The sequence below is a fragment of the Tachyglossus aculeatus genome, chromosome 3, assembly GCF_015852505.1.
Source record: "Tachyglossus aculeatus isolate mTacAcu1 chromosome 3, mTacAcu1.pri, whole genome shotgun sequence".
NCBI classification, from domain to species: domain Eukaryota; kingdom Metazoa; phylum Chordata; class Mammalia; order Monotremata; family Tachyglossidae; genus Tachyglossus; species Tachyglossus aculeatus.
The window spans coordinates 89,371,920-89,392,404 of record NC_052068.1 but is presented as its reverse complement, the minus strand read 5'-3'; the positions used below and the strand labels follow the sequence as shown (position 1 = coordinate 89,392,404).

General features: G+C 44.2%; 1 protein-coding gene across 2 annotated transcripts in view; it reads right to left on the bottom strand.

Moving 5' to 3' along the window:
• ST8SIA5 (ST8 alpha-N-acetyl-neuraminide alpha-2,8-sialyltransferase 5) overlaps window positions 1-20,485 on the bottom strand; it is a 91,609-nt gene that overhangs the window by 64,527 nt on the left and 6,597 nt on the right. The window contains exon 2 of one of the 2 annotated variants that reach the window (XM_038743676.1): window positions 2,135-2,242. The exons of the other annotated variant lie outside the window; for it this stretch is intronic. Coding sequence (XP_038599604.1) covers window positions 2,135-2,242 — 108 coding nt within the window. The remainder of the gene's footprint in view (window positions 1-2,134; window positions 2,243-20,485) is intronic. 2 annotated transcript variants of the gene reach the window in all.

The following is a 20,485-nucleotide window of genomic DNA, read 5'->3' as shown; positions in this document are numbered from 1 at the left end:
CTGCATGCTCTCCCTCCATCACTGTTGTTCTGGAATCCTCCCATGATCATAGTTAACTGTAGAGATGATCACAGATCTCCATTTCAATGGTAAATTACAATGCTAAGAAATGGCATCGTTATTTTGCCACATGCTGAAAGGTAATAATAATAATAATGATGGCATTTGTTAAGCGCTTACTATGTGCAAAGCACTGTTCTAAGCGCTGGGGAGGACACAAGGTGATCAGGTTGTCCCACGTGGGGCTCTCAGTCTTAATCCCCATTTTACAGATGAGGGAACTGAGGCTCAGAGAAGTGAATTGATTTGCCCAAGGTCACACAGCAGACATGTGGCGGAGCTGGGATTCGAACCCACGACCTCTGACTCAGATTAACATGAAGGTAAACAAGATGCCAGGGGGTCCTGAAGATTAATACTAACACCGCTACCACCACAAATACTACTATTGATAATAATAATAATAATATTTATTTAGTCTTTCTATGTGCCAAGCACTAGGGTAGATACAAGATCATCAGATTGGACACAGTCTGTAGTTCATAGACTAAGAGAGAGGGAGAATATGAATCTTTTCCCCCATTTTACAGAGGAGAATGGCGAGGCACAGAGAGAAAAAGCGACTTGCCTAAAGTCACAGAGCAGGCACATGGTAGATCTGGGACTAGAATCCTGATTCTCAGGCCTGTGATCTTTCCACTAGACCACACTGCCTCCTTGACACCTACTAAGTGCCAAACATTATGTGAGTCCTGGGGTAGAGAGGAGATAATCAGATAGGATGCAATCTGATAAAGATACAATATTATTTCCCATTATATACCGCCTCCCTCCATGTTCAAAATAATGCCGCTGGACTTTACCGGTGAGAAGCTGTATGGCCTAGTGGATAGAGCATAGGCTTGGAAGTCAGAAGGACCCAGATTCTAATCCTGACTCCAGCACCTGTCTTCTGTGTGACCTTGGGCAAGCCACTTCACTTCATGCCTCAGTTACCTCATCTGTAAAATGGTGATTAAGACTGTGAGCTCCATGTGGGACAGGGACTCCAGTGCTCTACTCCAGTGCTTAGAACAGTGCTTGTCATATAGTAAGCACTTAACAAATACCATAATTATTATTATTATTATTATTACTACCGGTGTGGATGAACAGCTGATTGGCAGTTGACAGTGGTTTCCATACTCTTCCCATAGGAAGTCCATCTCTTGCTGGTTTGCTACATTTTCTATATAAAGGGCCCAGAGTAGTTTTGAATTCTGCCCCAGGAAAGTGAGTGCATTCCTGGTGGAGTCCCACTGCACAGGAGAAACCAGGACAAGAGGGATGAATTTAGATTCAAACGGTGAGTCAGGGGACTTAACCAGGGGCTCGGAATTCACAATTCCCCACAGCCGTTGCTTCGCTCAGCCCCATCCTGACATCCCATTCTGCATAAAACACCATGGCACCACACCAATACTGAGCTCTCTGGATTCTTCCCAAGACTTTGCCAAACAACGAAGCTTTTTGAAATGTCTTGAATTCTGAGCTCTTTCTCGGCATGTGCAGCTTAACTTATTTATAAAGACTGTTTATGGAGATTGAGATACAAAGGAAAGCCAGTGCCATAGAGATTTTGAAAAAGTCCCCAAAGTCGATGGTAGTGTAATTGGCCTTCTGCAATCAGATCCACAGACAGAATCTTGCCATTTCCCTCTTGCCTGGTAAGCACAAATTCTCCATAACATATTCCACACCGATGCTACCACCCTACCGTGAACATTAAATTTTAATTGACTCTAAATATGTACATTGCGCTTATTTACTAATTTTAGTTTTGGATAATAGCCATATTAAGGAAAGAGGAGCCTGCCTTGCAGGTGTGCACATTAACAGAAAAAACTCTGTTCATCCAGCAGCCCCCAGCCTTAATCCCCACACAGAAGGACTCTGTCATTTATAGACAATAGGGGGAAGGGGAAAGGGCGGTGAGGGGGAATAAATACCATTTACATAAAAATGAATTCCCTTTGGGTGTCTTGAGAAGCTGGTAGTCTTCCCTCCCCTCCCCCCAGTCCTCTTTTAGAGAGACAGGAGAGTTTGGAGCTTGGGTGAGATTGCCCCTCTGTAGTCCTTCTAGCTTTGTCTGTACCTGGTGCCCGCGTCTCTGCCACTCTTCTCTGCTCCATCCTCCGTGAAATTAAAGAGCCCGGTCCAATTTGCCAAATCCTCTCCACTCTGCCAGCTAAACTGCAGCCCTCTAATGAGAAAATGAGGCAGTTTGATATTTCATGTCATTCATTTGGTTCATTCTTTCAGCTCGTTGCGTTCCGGGCATTCATGCAGAGATTATACATACATAAAATCATTTATTGATAGGGTATTTTTTGTTATTCTGATGCAATCAGCCAGATGGATACGGTTCTTACCAAAAATCTGAATTAAACACATCAGCTTTTGATAAATCAAATCCATAAACACATGCATGGTAAACACACATGTTGAGCCAAGGTGGGAACGAAACTGGGGAAAAGCAGAGAGCACAGAACACCCTCCAGTTTGGCATCTCGATGCCTCATCTTACCCATTGGTTGCAGATTTATAATAGAGTGGCTGTCACCATCCCAAGACTAGTCATAATTGAGGGGTAATTCCTCTTTCAGGAAACTGGACAAGCCCCCAACCAGATATACATCTTAGTTTACCCACTGAGCAAGAAATGTTGGTAAAAATTCAGGCATATCCTTTCCTTGGCCTATGGCACAATGGGCTAATGGGCTAGGGTAAAAAGGCTAATCCGTGTCGAGGAATGGAGGAGATGAATAGCCTTTTGGAGCCTTTAAATGCCTTCTGTAATATCTGGTGAAGAGTGTGGAGATAGTTCCAGAAACACTTCGGTCCTTCCTGTTTCTCCAGTTTGTGAAAAAGCAGAAAGTCCCTGCATCTCCTAATCTTATTTTTCCCAATCTAGTCTCCACCTCCACATATTGGTGAAGGGACCCCCAGTGAAAATTTCACCCCAGTGAGCTACACACAGTAGAGATAAGCATTTTTTCAGCATTTACTGTATTGTAGAAATAAGCATTCTTTCGTCATATATTGGATTATACACTGCATTGCCCCTAAACCCAACTCTGGATTATTTAGGGAAGGATTATTCCATTTGGGGATTATCCACAATCAGTATAATCATAATAATTATAATTATAATAAATTAAATATTTGCTTTGTTCCAAACACCAAGCTGAGTGCTGGGGTAAATACAAGATGAGCAGATCAGACACAATCCCTGTATATGTGGGGTTCTCTGCCCAAAATATCACATCCCCATTTTGCAAATGAGGAAACTAAGGCACAAGGAAGTTAAGTGACTTGTCCAAGGTCTCACAGTGGGCAAATGATAGAGCCAGGATTAGGACTCCAGTCCTTTGACTCCCAGGCCTGTGGTCTTTCCACAAGGCCATGCTGCTGATGTTCTGAATGGCGTCTTTTGCTCCCTCTCCATCGACCCACCACCATCTAGAAAAATGTGGAAAAATCAGGCTATGCTGTGAGCCAAAGATACACTTCCAAATGTCCTCTGGGGTAATCCAACCCTGATGAGAGGTCATCCAGCCCTCTGCAGTGCTTGACGAGCAGCCCAGGATTGGCTGTGTGACCTTGGCTGAAGCGGCGTTGATCCAACAGAATAAACAAAATCCTGCCGACTTCATCTGTCTCTCATCATGTTGCCTTTCATCCACCAGTGCCTTTCTCTCTCCTCATCTGGGCAAAGCAGCACCAATGGGCATCCATCTCATTCTTCTCTCTGCTGGGGACTCCTGGGGCCTTTTGGGTGGGTGGCGAGAGGGCACTGGTGAGGAGAAAGAGCCCTGCAGGGGTAGCCTCAGCACCTGATTTTTTTAAATGGAATTTGTTAAGCATTTACTACATACCAGACACAGTACTGTACACTGGGGTCAATACAAGCTAATCAGGTTGGACACAGTCCATGTCCCGCATGGGGCTCACAATATTATTCCCAATTTTACAAGATGAGGTCAAATGAGGCACAGAGAACTTAAATGACTTGCCCAAGGTCACACTTCAGACAAGTGGCTGATCTAGGATTAGAACCCAGGTCCCCGATTCCCAGATTCATACTTTTTCATTAGGCCAAGTTGCTTAGAAGCCAGGTCCTTCTGACTCCCAAGCATGTGCTCTATCCACTAGGGCACAATGACGAACATAGTGTACAAGCACTAATAATAACAGTAATAATGGAATTTGTTAAGTGCTCACTATGTGCCAAGAGCTGTACTAAACACTGGGATAGATACAAGATCATCAGGCAGACACAGTTCCTGTCCCACAGGAAGTTCTCAGTCTAAGGGAAATGAGGCATTGAATTCCCCAATTTGCAGATGAGGAAACTGTGGCCTGAAGAATTTAAGTGACATGCCCAAGGTCACCCAGCAGGCAAGTGGAAGATCTGGGATTAGAACCCAGGTCCCTGATTCCCAGGTGAAGGCTTTTTTATTCAACCACACTGCTTAGACTTCAGAGTCTTCTCTGTGAAGCCTCCTCTTTGGAATAAAAACTCCTTATTCCTTTCTAAAGGTCCTATCTGATTCATCTCGAAAGGCAATCTGGGGCCTTTTGCATTTTAGAGCTTCTGAGAGCTTCAATCAGCATTTGAGCATCCGATAAAAATGAATCTCTCCTCCTAACCCATCCCTTCCGCCGGGTGTTGCCACAGATGGGGTCAGGAGTGGGACAAAGGAGGCTGTGTGCAGGACACAGGGTAAGAAACAGGGAGGGATATTCACAATGAGTTCATGAATCATCCAATCTGTTGTCACAAAGGGCTTCTGGGGAGGAGTTTGGTTTGGGTTGTTTTGTGGTATTTTTTTATGCTCTTACTACATTACAGGCACTATTCTAAGCACTGGCATAGATACAAGGTAATCGGGTTGCACACAGTCCATGTCCCATGTGGGGCTCACAGTCTTAATTCCCATTTTACAGATGAGGGAACTGAGGCACAGAGAAGTGAACTTGCCCAAGGTTAGACAGCAGACAAGTGGTGGAGCTGGAATAAGAATGTAGGTGCTTCTGACTCCCAAGCCTGCCTGTGATCTGTCTATTTTAGTAGGACAAGCTGCTTCTCACTGACCTGCTGGGAGGAAGGTGAGGAGCCCGCGCTCATTCTCTTTAAGAAAAGCCTCAGTGCTTAACAAACACCTGCCAAGATGAATTCCAACCTTTACTTACTTTTGAATTTATTAAATGTTTACGCTGCTAGGATAATCAGATCATACACCGTCTGTCTGCTCAGAGACACCATCAGGTGACACCCTACTCAATGACCAGATCAGTAATGATAACGATATTTATTAATAATAAGAATAATAAATATTAAGCACTTACTATGTGCCAGATACTGCGGTAAATACCATGCAATCTGATACAGTCTCTGCTCCTCATAATGTCCCCAGTCTAAGAGGGTGGGAGAACAGGTATCAAATCCCTGTTTTAGATATGAAGAAGCTGAGGGGCCCAGAGAAATGAAGTGACTTGCCCAAGGTCACACAGCAGGCATGTGGCGGAGCTGTGATTAGAACCCAGAGCTCCTGACTCCCAATAATATGTTCTTTCTGCTACTTCATGCTGCATCTCTCCAGACTAAGGACACAGGACAGAAAGGGTCCTGTGTCCTCAATCCACAACCCTGGATCACCTCCAACGTCTGCTTCCTCTGCTACTGTGCCTGAGCTGCAGAGCGCTGTTGGAGGAAATCCAGACATCTCTCCGACCTTGTCTTCCTTACATTTATTCCTTTCTTCTTCAATTCGGCCCACTCCACTGCCTGACAACAATACTTCTTCCTAATTCACTCCTATACCCACTGCCCCTGCCAGCTGTTCCAAACATTTAACTCCCTCCTCAAACTTCCTGTCCCCCCACCCCAACCACCTCTTTCTCCTAACGACCTGGCCACATACTTCATCAAGGAAATTGAAACCATCAGGTGTGATCTCCCTAAAATCTCCCCTGCTCCTCTCAGTCCCCCCTTCCTCCTCCATCCTCTTTGACTCTCCCTATATTTCCTGCAGTAACTCAAGGTGAAATCTCTCTCCTCTTTTCTAATTCTACCCCCTCCACCTGTGTTTCTGACCCTGTCCCTTCATACCTTTTTAAAGCACTCACTGCCTCCCTTCTCACTGCCTCCCTTCTTCCATCCTTAATTGCTCTCTTCAACTGAAAGTTCACTCTTCAACAGCTTCTTCCCCACTGCTTTCAAACATGCTTATATATCCCCATCCTAAAAAAAAAAAAAACCCCAGTGTCACCCCAGCTCCGTCCTACCATTTTTCTCCAAACTTCTTGAGAGGCTTGTTTACACCTACTGTCTCTACTTCCTATCTTCCAGTTCTCTCCTAGATTCCCTCCAAGCCAGCTTCCACCCCCTTCACTCCACAGAAACATCCCTCTCTAAGATAACCAGCATGGCTCTGTAGAAAGAGCGTGGGCTTGGGAGTCACAGGTCATGGGTTCGAATACCGCCTCCCCCACGTGTTTGCTGTGTGACCTTGGGCAAGTCACTTCACTTCTCTGGGCCTCAGTTCCCTCATCTGTAAAATGGGGATTAAGACTGTGAGCCCCACGTGGGACAACCTCACCTCCTTGTATTCCCCCCAGCGCTTAGAACAGTGCTCTGCACATAGTAAGCGCTTAACAAATACCAACATTATTATTATTATTATTATAACCGATGACCTTCTTCTCTGCAAATCTGACAGCCTCTACTCCACCTTAAATCACTTAACCTCTCAGCCTCCTTTGACACTGTAGGCTACCCCCTTCTTCTAGGAATTTTTTCCCATCTTGGATTCACTGTCATTGTCCTCTCTTGGGTTCTCCTCCTATCTCTCTAACTGCTCCTTCTCAGTCTCTTTTGCTGGTTCCTCCTCTGCCTCTGACCCTCTCATAGTAGGGGTCCCTCAAGGCTCAGTTCTAGGTCCCCTTCTATTCTCCCCCTATACTCACTTCCTTGGAGAACTTGTTTTTGTACAGTTGTACTGCACACTGACCTCATCTATCTCCCTGCTGACCCCTTTCCCACATCCTCCCCCTAGCTTTCAACTCCCTCCTCCATTTGTATACTCCGGTTCACCACTCTCTCCACCTTCAAAGCACAATTAAGCTCACATCTTCTCCATGAAGCTTTCCCTGATTATGCCTTCTTTTCCCCAGCTCATTCTCCCTTCTGCACTTAGATCTATGACCTTTGTCTTTGATCTTTGTGACCTTTGATATTCACCACACCCCAACCCCACAGCACTTATATACATACCTTTAAATTATTTATTATAAATTACTTAATTATTCAATTTAATGTCAACTCCCCTTCTAGACTGTATGCTCATTATGGGCAGAAGACATGTCTGCTTAGTCTGTGGTTCAGTGGAAAGAGCACGGGCTTGGGAATCAGAGGTCATGGGTTCTAATCCCGACTCACCTTGGGCAAGTCACTTAACGTCTCTGAGTTTCAGTTACCTCATCTGTAAAATGGGGATTAAGACTGTGAGCCCCATGCGAGACAACCTGATCACCTTGTATTTCCCCCAGCACTTAGTGCTTCGCACATAGTAAGCGCTTACCAAATGTCATCATCAGAATTATTATTATTATTATATTGCACTCTCCCAAATGCTTAGAACAGTGCTCTGCATATAGTAAATGCTCAATAAAAATGATTGATTGAGTGAAGCCCTTTCCTCTGCTTTTATAACTGTTCTTACACTGGTGAAGTTGCAGCTGCTTATAAACAGACTGTTTTTAATGGTGAGGAATGTAATAACTACCCCCTTCAAGGCATCAACTTTGGCTGCGTAATTCAATATTTTGTGAGCCTCTGTGAGACAGAGACCATATGTTATCTATTCATTGTAGTAGTAGTAGAAGGAACAGTAGTAGTAATAATAATAATAATAATGGCATTTGTTAAGCACTTACTATGTGCCAAGCACTGTCCTAAGCACTAGGGAGGATCCAAGATGATCAAGTTGTCTCACGTGGGGCTCACAGTCTTAAACCCCATTTTACAGATGAGGTCACTGAGGCTCAGAGAATTAAATGACTTGCCCAAGGTCACACAGCAGACATGTGGGGAGCCAGGATTAGAACCCATGACCTCTGACTTCCAAACCCGTGCTCTTTCCACTGAGCCATGCTGCTTCTCTAATAATGGTATGTGCTAAGTGCTTACTATGTGCAAAGCACTGTTCTAAGCGCTGGGGGATACAAGGTAATCTGGTTGTCACACATGGGGCTCACAGTCTTAACCCCCATTTTACAGATGAGGTACCTGAGGCACAGAGAAGTTCAGTGACTTGCCCAAAGTCACACAGCTGATAAGTGGCAGAGCTGAGATTAGAACCCCCCACCTCTGACTCCCAAGACCTGGCTCTTTCCACTGAGCCATGCTGCTTCTCTACCAGTAATAGTAGTAATAGTATTGATTGGGCACCTCTTGCACTGTACTAATCACTTGAATGTTATATCTACTCAGCCTTTGGTAAAGTGCCCAGCACAAAGTAGGCACTTAATAAATACTATGAATGACTTCCAAACAGGAGAAGCAGTGGGAGGGCTCAAAAATGGACCGGAGAAGGCACTTGGGCACTTGTGACCTTTGGGCATTTGGTATTTACCCCACCTCCAACCCCACAGCATTTATTTACATATCTACAAATTATATACTACAAATTATTTATATTAATATCCATCTCCTCCTCTAAACTGTAAACTCACTGTGGGCAGGGAACACATCTGTCAACTCTGTGGTTCTTAGTACAGTGCTCTGCACATAATAAGCACTAGATAAATATCATTGATGATGATAATGGACACAAAGTCCAAGAAGAGCAGCTGCAGCTGCACTCCTGTTCTTGCAGGACAGTTAAGTTACTTGCCCAAGGTCACATAGTAGGCAATCCTGTTCTTGCAGGACAGTTAAGTTACTTGCCCAAGGTCACATAGTAGAAAAGAGGTGGAGCCTGGCTGGATTAGAATTCGGGTCCTCTGATTCCCAGGCTTGTGCTCTCTCCACTAGGCCACATGGTTTCTCTGTTAGGGCAGGTAGTTGAGAGTTGACTGTATTGATCTGGGATTAAAAGAACAGCCGGGTCAAGGGAGGTATCGGAAATTTCAGTCTTGGGCTGTCTAAATTGGGCCCAATTCTTTATTTTTACCCAGACCCACATGCCGCAAAACCAAAAAAAAAGCCTCAATCAATGTACTAAGTGGTCCAACCAAGACTGATAGGCACTTGAGGGAAAAAGATTTGGCCTAAAGTCTTGCAGTGTATGCCAAAGGACTGAGGCTCCATGAGGCCAAAATAGTAACCACATCTCATAATTACGTATGCCCTACTCCAAAGAGCTCACTCACTTCGGTGAAAGGAACTCACATCATCCTATTGAGTTAAATGAGAGCAGTTTTTACAGCTAAGGAACATGTCATAGCTGGAAGGAATCCCTTCAAGCATTCTTTCAAGGGTCACACAGACTCAAAGATTATAACTCTTCCTGAGAGAACACTGGAGGATTTTTGTTTTTGCAGCTTCTAGGCTAGGGCCCTGGCCTGAGTGTCTTGGAGTTTTACAGGATTGGTACATACTGCACAGCAAACAGCACTTTCCCACCTGGAAGACTGTTGTGGTTAGAGCTTTAATATGGATATTTGAGGTGAGTGACAGGGGCAGGGAGGGAGAAAGATTCAGCTTGAGACATGGAGAGAAGGAAAGCTCAGCCTTTTCTCAACTGTTATTTCAGAGCCAAGCCATTATTATCATTAATAACAATAATAGTACTTGTAAAATGCTTACTATGTGCCAAGCACAGTACTAAGAACCACGGTAGATACAAGATAATCAGCTTGGACAGAGTCCCTGTCTACTGGGGCTCACAGTCTAAGAGGGAGTAAGATTTAATCCCCATTCTGTAGATGAAGAAACTGAGGCACAGAGAAGTTAAGTAACTTGCTCAAGGTCAAACCACAGAAAGTGGCAGAGCTGGGATTAGAACCCAGATCCTCTACCTCCCAGGGTCATACTCTTTCCATTAGGCCACACTGCTTCTCTAATGGAAACAGCATGGTTCAGTGGAAAGAGCACGGGCTTTGGAGTCAGAGGTCACGGATTCAAATCCCGGCTCCACCAATTGTCAGCTGTGTGACTTTGGGAAAGTCACTTAATAATAATAATAATAATAATGGCATTTGTTAAGCACTTACTATGTGCAAAGCACTGTTCTAAGTGCTGGGGAGATACAAGGTGATCAGGTTGTCCCATGGAGGGCTCACAGTCTTCATCCCCATTTTACAGATGAGGGAACTGAGGTCCAGAGAAGTGAAGTGACTTGCCCAAAGTCACACAGCTGACAATTGGCGGTGCCAGGATTTGAACCCATGATCTCTGACTCCAAAGCCCGTGCTCTTTCCACCGAGCCATGCTGCTTCTTTCTTTTACTTACCCACTCTCTTTCCCACTATAACCCTCTTCATTACTTTCCAGTTAACCTACTTAACTTCTCTGAGCCTCAGTTTCCCCCTCTGTAAAATGGGGATTAGGACTGTGAGCCCCCCGTGGGACAACCTGATCACCTTGTAACCTCCCCAGTGCTTTGCATATAGTGCTTTGCAAATAGTAAGTGCTTAATAAATGCCATTGTTATTGTTATTATTATTATACCTCCTATCGCTTCAAATGAGATGCTCCTTTTTGCTGGAAAATAGATCAGTTTGGGGATAATCCGAGCCCTTTTGTTTCCTTCTCTTCAGTCCAATCATTCAATCAATAGCATTTATTCCCTTCTTTGCTATCAGTCAGTAGCACAATAGTATTTATTGAGTAACTTCAGTCTGCCGAATACTACACTAAGCACTTGGAAGGATACAATAGAATTAATATGCAAGACTCCTGCCCTTGAGGCGTTTGCAACCTAGAGGGGAAGACAGACACCTAAAGAAATTACAGATAGGAGGAAGTAATAGAGTATATGGGATAAGCACAAAAGTCTTAGAGGAGACTGATGCAGCAGTAGGGAATGATATGAATTGGGAAGAGTAGAAATTAATTGGAGAAAGCTTCCTGGAAGAGATGTGATTTCAGTAGGACTTTGAAAATGGGGAGAAATGTCTTCTGTTGGTTATGAAGGGGAAGAGACTTCCAAACAGGGTACGGAATGTGAGTAAGAGGTCAGAGGTAGAAGAGAGGATAATAAGGCACAGTGAGTAGGTTAATTTGAAAGTAATGAAGAGGGTTATAGTGGGAAAAGAGAATGGGTAAGTAAAAGAGAGAGAGAGAACTGATTATCTTAAAGCCAAAGTTGTTTCTGCTCGATGCAAAAAGGAACAGTTGGTAATGGGAGGTTTTTAAGGAATGGAGTGAGGTGTGCAGAATGACATTTTAGGAAAATAATCCAGGCAGTAGAGGAAATTAAGGATTGGAGAAAGGAGAGACTGGAGGCAGGGAGATCAGTGAAGAGTCTGATGCAATAGTCAAGCCAGGATATTACAGTGGCTATGATCAGTGTAGTCATTGTTTGTATGGAGAAGAAGGGATAGATTCTAGAAATGTGAAGGAAAAACTGACAGAATTTGAGAGGAAATAGTCAGTCAACCCATCAAGATACATATTTATTGAGCACTTACCGAGTGCAGAGCACAGTATTAAGAGCTTGGGAAATAAACTACAGTAGAAAATTTTGAAGTGTAGAATCCATCAAATTTGGCATGGTCTTTGGTTACCTTGGAGATAAAGGTCTCACTGGAGTGAAGAGGGTGGAAACCAGATTGTAGAGTGTCAAGAAGAAGAGAGGAGAGGGAATGGAGGCAGCAGAGGAATCCAGTACGTTTGAGGAGTTTGGACAGGAATGGGAGGAGGAAGATGGGGGTAGTAGCTGGCTGGAACAGTGGGGTGCAGAGAATGTTTTTGTCAGTATATGACAGATGCTGCCAGAGGCAGGATGGATGGTTAACAATCAGTGATAGAGGTAAAAATGACTGGGCTGAACATGCAGTGATTCTAGTAAGACAAACAGCTCTCAATCAACAGCAAAAATCCAGGAGGTGAAGTAAACTGCCTATCAATCAGGCCCTATCCCTCCATAGCCATTCCTAATAATATTCTGATATCACTGTGTTCCCCCTTCACAGCACTTGCAATACCAACCAACCCACACATCATGCATTTTTCTTTCCTTCCCCAGAAACCCAGCCTATTTTGGCTTTACGTGGACTTCTCATATTAGGCCCTTCACGCCCCACTAACAAACCATCTAATATATTCATCCATGCATTCATTCAGTCGTATTTATTGAAAGCTTACTATGTGCAGAGCACTGTACTTAGCATTTGGGAGAGTACATCACAACAATAAACAGACACATTCCCTGCTCCCAACAAGCTTACAGTCTAGATGGGGGATACAGACATTAATACAAATAAAATAATAAAATTACAGCTATGTACATAAGTGCTGTGGGGCTGGGAAGGGAGAAGAGCAAAGAGAGCAGGTCAGGGTAACACAGAAGGGAGTGGAAGTTGAGAAAAAGTGGGGCTTAGTCTGGGAAGGCCTCTCGGAGATGTGCCTTCAAACAAGGCTTTGAAGCGGAGAAAAGTAATTGTCTGTTGGATTTGAGGAAGGAGGGTGTTCCCGGTCAGAGGCAGGACACGGGATAGGGGTCGGAGAAAAGACAGGTGAGATCGAGGCACAGTGAGAAGGTTGGCACTAGAGGAGTGAAGTGTGTGGGCTGGGTTGCAGAATGAGAGAAGCGAGGTGAGGTGGGAAGGGGCAAGGTGGTTTAATGCTTTAAAGCCAATGGTGAGGAGTATTTATTTGAGGCGGAGATGGATGGGCAACCACAGGAGTTTCTTTATTTAGTGCCTAGTTTCTAAAGTATCCAGTTCTTCTGATGCTTGTGTTTTCACTACGCATTTTAGCTAAAACACCTATAGGAAACTGGGGAATGCTCATTCGACAATGCAAGCCTGTTGGATACAGTGTGACACAATCTCGGAAGAAATGGCTCAAATGCATGTGTGTGGTGCTGGACTGGATGGAGTTTTGCAAGTACACAACCTTACCTTTAGGAGAACTGGGGATATCAAAATAATTTCATATCCAACTGTAGTCCTTTCCCATTCCAATTCCCTCTCACTGTACCCCACAAACACACATGATCTGTTTGTAAACTGCTACAGTTCATTCATTCTTTCATTCAATCGTATTTATTGAGAGGTTACTGTGTGCAGAGCACTGTACTAAGTGCTTGGGAAGTACAAATCGTCAACATAATTGTTGGAAGGGATGTCCTACAGTTGGAAGGGATGTTCAGAGACAATCCAGCCCAACCAGATAAATGGTTGCTTATGCACCTATCAACTAATGCTATGCCCAATTCACCCAGATCCCAGCCACTAACTGCCTATTAAGTGAAAACACACTTTCAAAGAAACAGAGATTGAACTCCAACTACGCTTTGAGTGGATCTGACAAAATTCTGGGTTGTGATTAGAGGTGGAAACTACTGCCAGGACACCAACCAACCCACCCTCGGCTCTCCTCACCTGCTATTTCCCAACTACCTCTCTCCAATCTACCCAAACTAACCTTCTAACTGTACAACACTCGACTCCCCCATCCCTGCCCCTTTACTTGTTCTCTTGGCTTGGAACGCCTTCCCTAAATCTGACAGACCATCAATCCATATTCAGTGATCTCCTAAAACCCTATCTGTCCAATGAGCCTTCCCCAATTATTTCCCAGTATCCTAAATCTTAAAAACCCCTCAACCATCTCTTGCTCTTCCTAATTTATATATACCCAACCTCAGCACCTTAGTAAATGCTCCTTCAGTTGTACAATTATTTAAATTACTCTATCTGTAAATATTTTCGTGTCTGCCTCTCCCATTAGGATGCTAACTCCTTGTGGGAAGAGAACCTGTCACTTCTTTGTTTAGCACTTAGTATAGTGCACTTACTCAGTAAACACTGTTGCTACTACAATTTGCAGGAGGATTTTAGATTATCCTGGGACTTCAATTATTCAGATGGTCTCTAGCCCTTTGGTTAAACAAAAATTGACTGAGCTGAACCCTGCCTGGTCCCAGTTAAAGAACAATCTCTCCATTGTATCTATTTGGCTGTCCCTTCTTTTTTTTATGGTATTTGTTAAGCACTCCTTATGTGTCGGGCACTGTACTAAGTGCTGGGGAAGATGCTGACTAATCAGATTGAACACAGTCCATGTCCCATATGGGACTCACAGTTTTGAACCCCATTTTGCAGATGAGGCAACTGAGGCACAGAGAAGTTAAGTGACTTGCCCAAGGTTACACAATAGACAAGTGGAGGAGTCAGAATTAGAACTCAGGTCCTCTAACTCCCAGGTCCAGGTGAACCATGTGACCCGGTGGTAGGTGAAAGCAGTCTGATGTGCAGGGCCAACCCATCCTACTGCCTGATGATGAGGAAATCAAACTATCTATACAACAGTTAAAATGGTTTGGCTGCTAGGAAGTCAAGGAGATCTTGCCCTCTAGAATGGAATGATATCATGATTGTGTCGGCTTGCTTTCCTTTTTTTCCCCTCCTATCTCTACTTCCCAACGTGGCTATTTTTCTTCCTTAAGGCTAGAAGCTTCCTGTGGGCCAAGAACCAAGTCTTTATTATTCTTCCCAAAACTTAGTTCAGACGTTCACATTGCAAGCACTTGATTAATGTTAATATTGATAGATTATTGATTGATGGGTCCAGCCACAACCCATAACCAAATGGTGAGCCCGCTGTTGGGTAGGGACCATCTCTATATGTTGCCGACTTGTACTTCCCAAGCGCTTAGTACAGTGCTCTGCACACAGTGTGTGCTCAATAAATGCAATTGAATGAATGAATGAATGTAAGCAGACCTTTCTTTTGCTCAAAACAAAACAGCCTTTCCCCTACATACCCTCCCCTCCTCCTTTTCACCAAAGCATTTCCTTTCCCTCTTTCAATGTGACTCATCTGCTGTATACAGCCTTCCTAGATTAGCTCCACATTTTCCTCACTCGGTACATTTGTATCTCTGCCCTAAATGTCTCTGTATCGCTACTGAATCTGTTGCTGTCATTTACATGTTATTTACCTGTTATATACATGTTACTGAGAAGCAGTGGAAAGAACATGAGTCTGGGAGTCAAAGGGCCCGAGTTCTAATCCAGCTCTGCCACTTGTCTGCCATGTGACCCTGGGCAAGTCACTTAACTTCTCTGGGCCTCAGTTCCCTCATCTGTAAAAAAAATGGGAATTAAGACTGTGAGCCCCACATGGGAGTTGGACTGTGTCCAACCTGATTATCTTGTAATTGGATAAGCAGTGTGGCTTAGTGGTTAGAGCACGGGACTGGGAGTCAGAAGGACTTGGGTTCTAATCCTGGCTCCGCCACATATCTGCTGTGTGATCTTGGGCATGTCATTTCTGTTCTCAGTTACCTCATCTATAAAATCGTGATAAGAGTGTGAGCCCCGTGAGGGACAGGGACTGTGTCCAAACTGATTAACTTGTTTCTACCCCAGTGCTTAGAACAGTGCTTGACAAATAGTAGGTACTTCAGAAAGTACCATTATTGTTATTACTATTATTATTATATCTACTCCAGTACTTAGAACAGTGCCTGGCGCATTGTAAGTACTTACCAAATACCATTTTTTTAAAAATTACCTTTGTGTTTGTCCTGTCTCTTCTGCTAGACTGTAAATTCCTTAGGAGTTTGGATCATTCTTCCCTTTATAATTCTCCTCAGTGTCCAGACTACGCTCTGCCCACAGTGAGGGCTCAGTGATTAAAATACGGTTGGCTGGCTGTCTGCTTGACAGACTCTAGTGTGCACCTGGGAGTTAGGGTACAAAGTCATTTTGTCAAAAGGCGAATGTTTCCAAATCAGATCCATCTTCGGGGCTTGACAGCTGCCCTCAGCACTGGGTAATCATTTCTCAACCAGTCCCCTGGCCTGCCCTTAGAGCCTCTCTTCAATGGTTTCACCGTGCCCCATTTAGCTCACCTCCTAACCTTCTATGCTGGCTTTTCCACTTACAATCCTAGGCTGGGGTGGGTGCCATGAATAGCTGACATTTTCCTTTCCATGGTGCCTAAAGTCCTTTTTTATTTTCTTTCTAAAAAAGAGCAGCTATTTGAGGAAACTGATACCCAGAGAGGGCTTACTAAGCCCAATCCACCTGGGTCCACACAGGTAAAAGAAGCAGAGGATTGAGATTTGACTGATGCATTGGGACCATGTGGATAACCATCTGGATAAAGCAGACCCAAACCATTCTGTTACCATCAATCTCAAGGCTTTCCTTTTTTCCCCTCGCTACATTTTCAGGCCCACTTTAATCACTGGGCAGGACATTAGGATGGAAGGAAAGAAACTGGATCCTTTAATAACAGGAAATATCTACATCAGGCTATTTCATATCTGTTCTCCTTCACCCTGTACCTTTTCTTCCCCCACGCTGCCCTTGTCGTGAATAAATTGCTAGGTACTGTAGCTTAGTGCAAAGAGCCAGAGTCTGGAGCCAGGAGACCCAAGTTCTAGTCTCTGCTCTGCCATGGGCCTGCTGGGTGAACTTGAGCAAGTCATTTAACCTCTGTGCCTCTCTGAAATGGGGATAAGATGCTTGTTCCCCTCCCTCTTGGATTGTGAACCCCATGTGGGGCCGAAACTGTGTCTGCTCTGATTATTTTGTGCACTTACCACGTAGCAAGTGCTTTATAAATGTCATTATAATATTTGTGTGTCCATTTGACCAGACAGTCAGACTGCAGGCCTATTGAGAAGTAGCATGGCCTAGTGAAAATAGAATGGGTCTGGGAGTAAGAGACCCTCCATGCTAATCCTAGTTCTGCCACTTGCCAACAGTGTGACCTTGGGTAGGTCACTTCACTTCACCCATTCCATTCTCCGTATAGCTCAGCTCCACAGCCCTTAGGTAAGTTCTGTATTTATTTATGTTAATGCCGGTCTCCCCCTCTAAACTGTAAACTCACTGTGGACAGGGGATGTGTCTACCAACCAGAGTAAGCACTCAGTAAAAACCATTGATTATTGATCACCCACTCCCTTGGAGAACTCATTCACTCCCACAGTTTCAACTACCATCTCTTCTCAGGTAATGCCCAAATCCACCTCTCCAAACTTGACCTCTCTGTTTCTCTGTAGTTTCTCATTTCCTCCTGCCTTCAGGACATCTCTACTTAACACATCCCAAAGTAGAACTTTTATTTTCCCCCCTGAAACCCTATCGTCCCTCTGACTTTCCCATTACTCTTGTCACTACCACTACCTGCCCTGTCTCACAAGCCTGCAACCTGGGCAATATCCAGGATTCATCTCTTTCATTCAACCCACATAGTCAATCTTCCACAAAATCAACATTGGTTCTATCTTCACTTGGTAAAATCCTCTAAAACCTCCAATGGTTGCCCATCCACCTCCACATCATTCATTTATTTCATTCATTCATTCAATCATATTTATTGAGTGCTTATTGTGTGCAGAGCACTGTACTAAGAGCTTGGAAAGGACAACTCGGCAACAGATAGAGACAGTCCCTACCCAACAACGGGCTCATGGTCTAGAAGGGGGAAGAAAGACAATAAAACAAAACAAGTAGGCATCAGTAGCATTGTCTCCCCCTTCTAGATTGTGAGCCCATTGTTGGGTAGGGACATCTCTATATGTTCCAAATTTGTACTTCCCAAGTGCTTAGTACAGTGCTCTGCACAAAGTAAGCACTCAATAAATACGATTGAATGAATGAATGAATCAAAATAAATAAATAGATACTCCTTACCATCTATAAGCTTTAAAGCACTGTCAGCTCACTCCCTCCTATTTATCTAATTTATGTCCTACTACTGCCCAGCCCACATGCTTTGCTCCTCCAATGCCAATCTACTCACTGAACCTCGATCTTATCCAGCACTTAGAACTTTGCTTGGCATATAGTAAGCGCTTAACAAATGCCATTATTATTATTATCTACCTCTTGCCCATGTCCTTCCTCCTTCCTCTGCCCTGGAACTCCCTCCCAATTCATACACAAGAGACCACCCCTCTTCCCACCTTCAAAGCCTTAAAAAAATTACATTTTCTCCTAAGATGCCTTCCCCATTTAAATCCTCATTTTCCTATGACTTCTCCCTTCTGTGTCACCTATGCACTTGGATCCGTACCCTTAAAGCACTTGATATTCACTCTGCCCTCCACCCAACAGTACTTTATATGTATCCATAATTTATTTTAATATCTGTCTCCCCCTCTAGACTTTAAACTCCTGCTGGGCAGGGAATGTGTCTATCAACTCTGTTGTATTGTACTCTCCCAAGAACTTAGTACAGTGCTCAGCTCATGGGAAGTGCTTAATAAATACCATTCATTGATTGATTGTAAAATGGAGATTCAATACTTATTTTCCCTCCTCCTTATACGGTGAGTCCCATGTGGGACAGAGACTGTGACTGACCTGATTATCTTGTAACTAGTCCAGCATTTAGTATAGTGCTTGGAACAGAGTAAGCACTTGGCAAATACCAAAGTTATTATTATTATGGCAAAAATCCCAGAGCTGATGACCTTAAAAGGAGAAGGTTAGGAAGAAGAGGGCAAAGAGCAACTTAATACCAATCTTCAAGAGTCTGAAGGGAATTGTAATGTGGACAAAGACCTCTTCCTTCTGCTCTCACCGAAGCCAAAACAAGAGGAAATAGAATTAAGCTGTAGCATAAGGGATTTCGATGATATAAAAGAAAGAATTTCCCAACCCTAGGAGCTGGAATGGGTTTCAGAGGGGAGGTGTTGGAGTTTCCTTCTCTGGAGAGCAATGCAAACAGGAGGAATGTGGGCTTGGTGTCTGTCACAGCACATCCAGAGCCAGTAAAATGAGGGATAACCAGTCTGTTTTCTTAAGAAATGTATCTGGGATAGTTTAGCTGTGATGCTCCCCAGAGGCAGGAAGATGGACCACATGACCTTGAAGGTCAGATCCAACCAAGGATTTGGTAATGATGAGCAGAAGCTCAGGGGCCCCATGTTTTTCTGCTGCTCTGGACAATGGTCTTTATAAAGCCACACCCATTGGTTTCTTGGGGATAAGGCAGAATGTGACAAAAGAAAAAAAAATGATGCTTGCCCTTTCCTAATACCTCCGCCATATCATTACTTACATCTGCATCTGTAAATCTCTCTCTGTATGTGTGTGTGTGTCTATATGTATATCTGTCCTTTCTCTGTCCTTTCTCTTTCCCTTTTTCTCTCCCCCTTTCTCTTGCTCTATTGATTTATGTTTGTATGCCTCCCTTGCCTTCCCTGTTAGATTGCAAGCTCCTTTACAGCAGGGCCTGTGCCTGTTCTTTAATACTGTACTGTCCACCCTGTGAGCGATGCAATAAAAGCTGAATGAGAGAGGGAAAGGGTTCATTGCAAACAGTGCCCCAAAGAAACCCAGGAAGTCACCAGGTGAGGATTGGGTGGGCAGCAGGTGAGGGAGGGGAGGGTTACCTCCCTCTTAGAAGCCATAATCACAGCTTTGGCCAAAGTTAAGTGTTGGGAGCTAGGACACCTTGGCCGTATTCCTGAGAGAGAAAGCAGCCTGAGCTAAGGAAGGATGTGAACCAAAAGGCAGCACAGCCTCCTGCATAATGGCAAATCCCCCCCGGTGAACACGCAGCTCCTTACAGTAGTAATGATAGCTCTGTGTCTGCTGTTGAGGCGATTATGCCCCACAGGGAACTCTTTGTACTGAACAAAGTATGAAAAGCAGGAGCAGCAGCAGCTGCTGCTGTAACAAGTACAGTTCTCAAAAGAAAGTAGGCAGGAGCTTAGAATCAAGGCAACATTCAGAATTACCTTGTGCTGTTCCCTTCTGCCCCCACCGACTGCAAGGATGAGAGACTGGGGTGGGTGGAATCGAGCTAGAACTGGCAGGTTCTCTGGTAGAGCCGTGGGCTTTTTGGCAGGTGAAGAGTTGGTGTGCTACAGGCATTTGTGGGGCTTCGCAGCTTCCTGGATTTCATTTCAGCAGAGATGAATCTCAAGTGGAGAATATAGCTGGGAAACAGAGGCTGCAGCATACACATATGGGTGGGGGTGGGGTTGAGATTTCAGACTCCTGTTCACTCCTGGCACCTTTAGGAGCCTTAAAATCCCTTCCACACTTGGGAGCCAGAGTCCGCCACATCCCATATGGCCGTTTTGATGTGAAAACACTTGTAGACGTTATTTAGGTGTGCCTGGGAAATCATTTCCCAGAATTGGGTTTGGCTGGACTGGAGACAAGTGAGGCCCAGCATCTAACCTATGTAAGTCCAGTAGTGCTTTAGGATTAATTAACTGTGGTATTTGTTAAGTGCTTACTACATGTCAGCACTGTTCTATGCATTGGGGAGGATCCGAGGCGATCAGGTCAGACG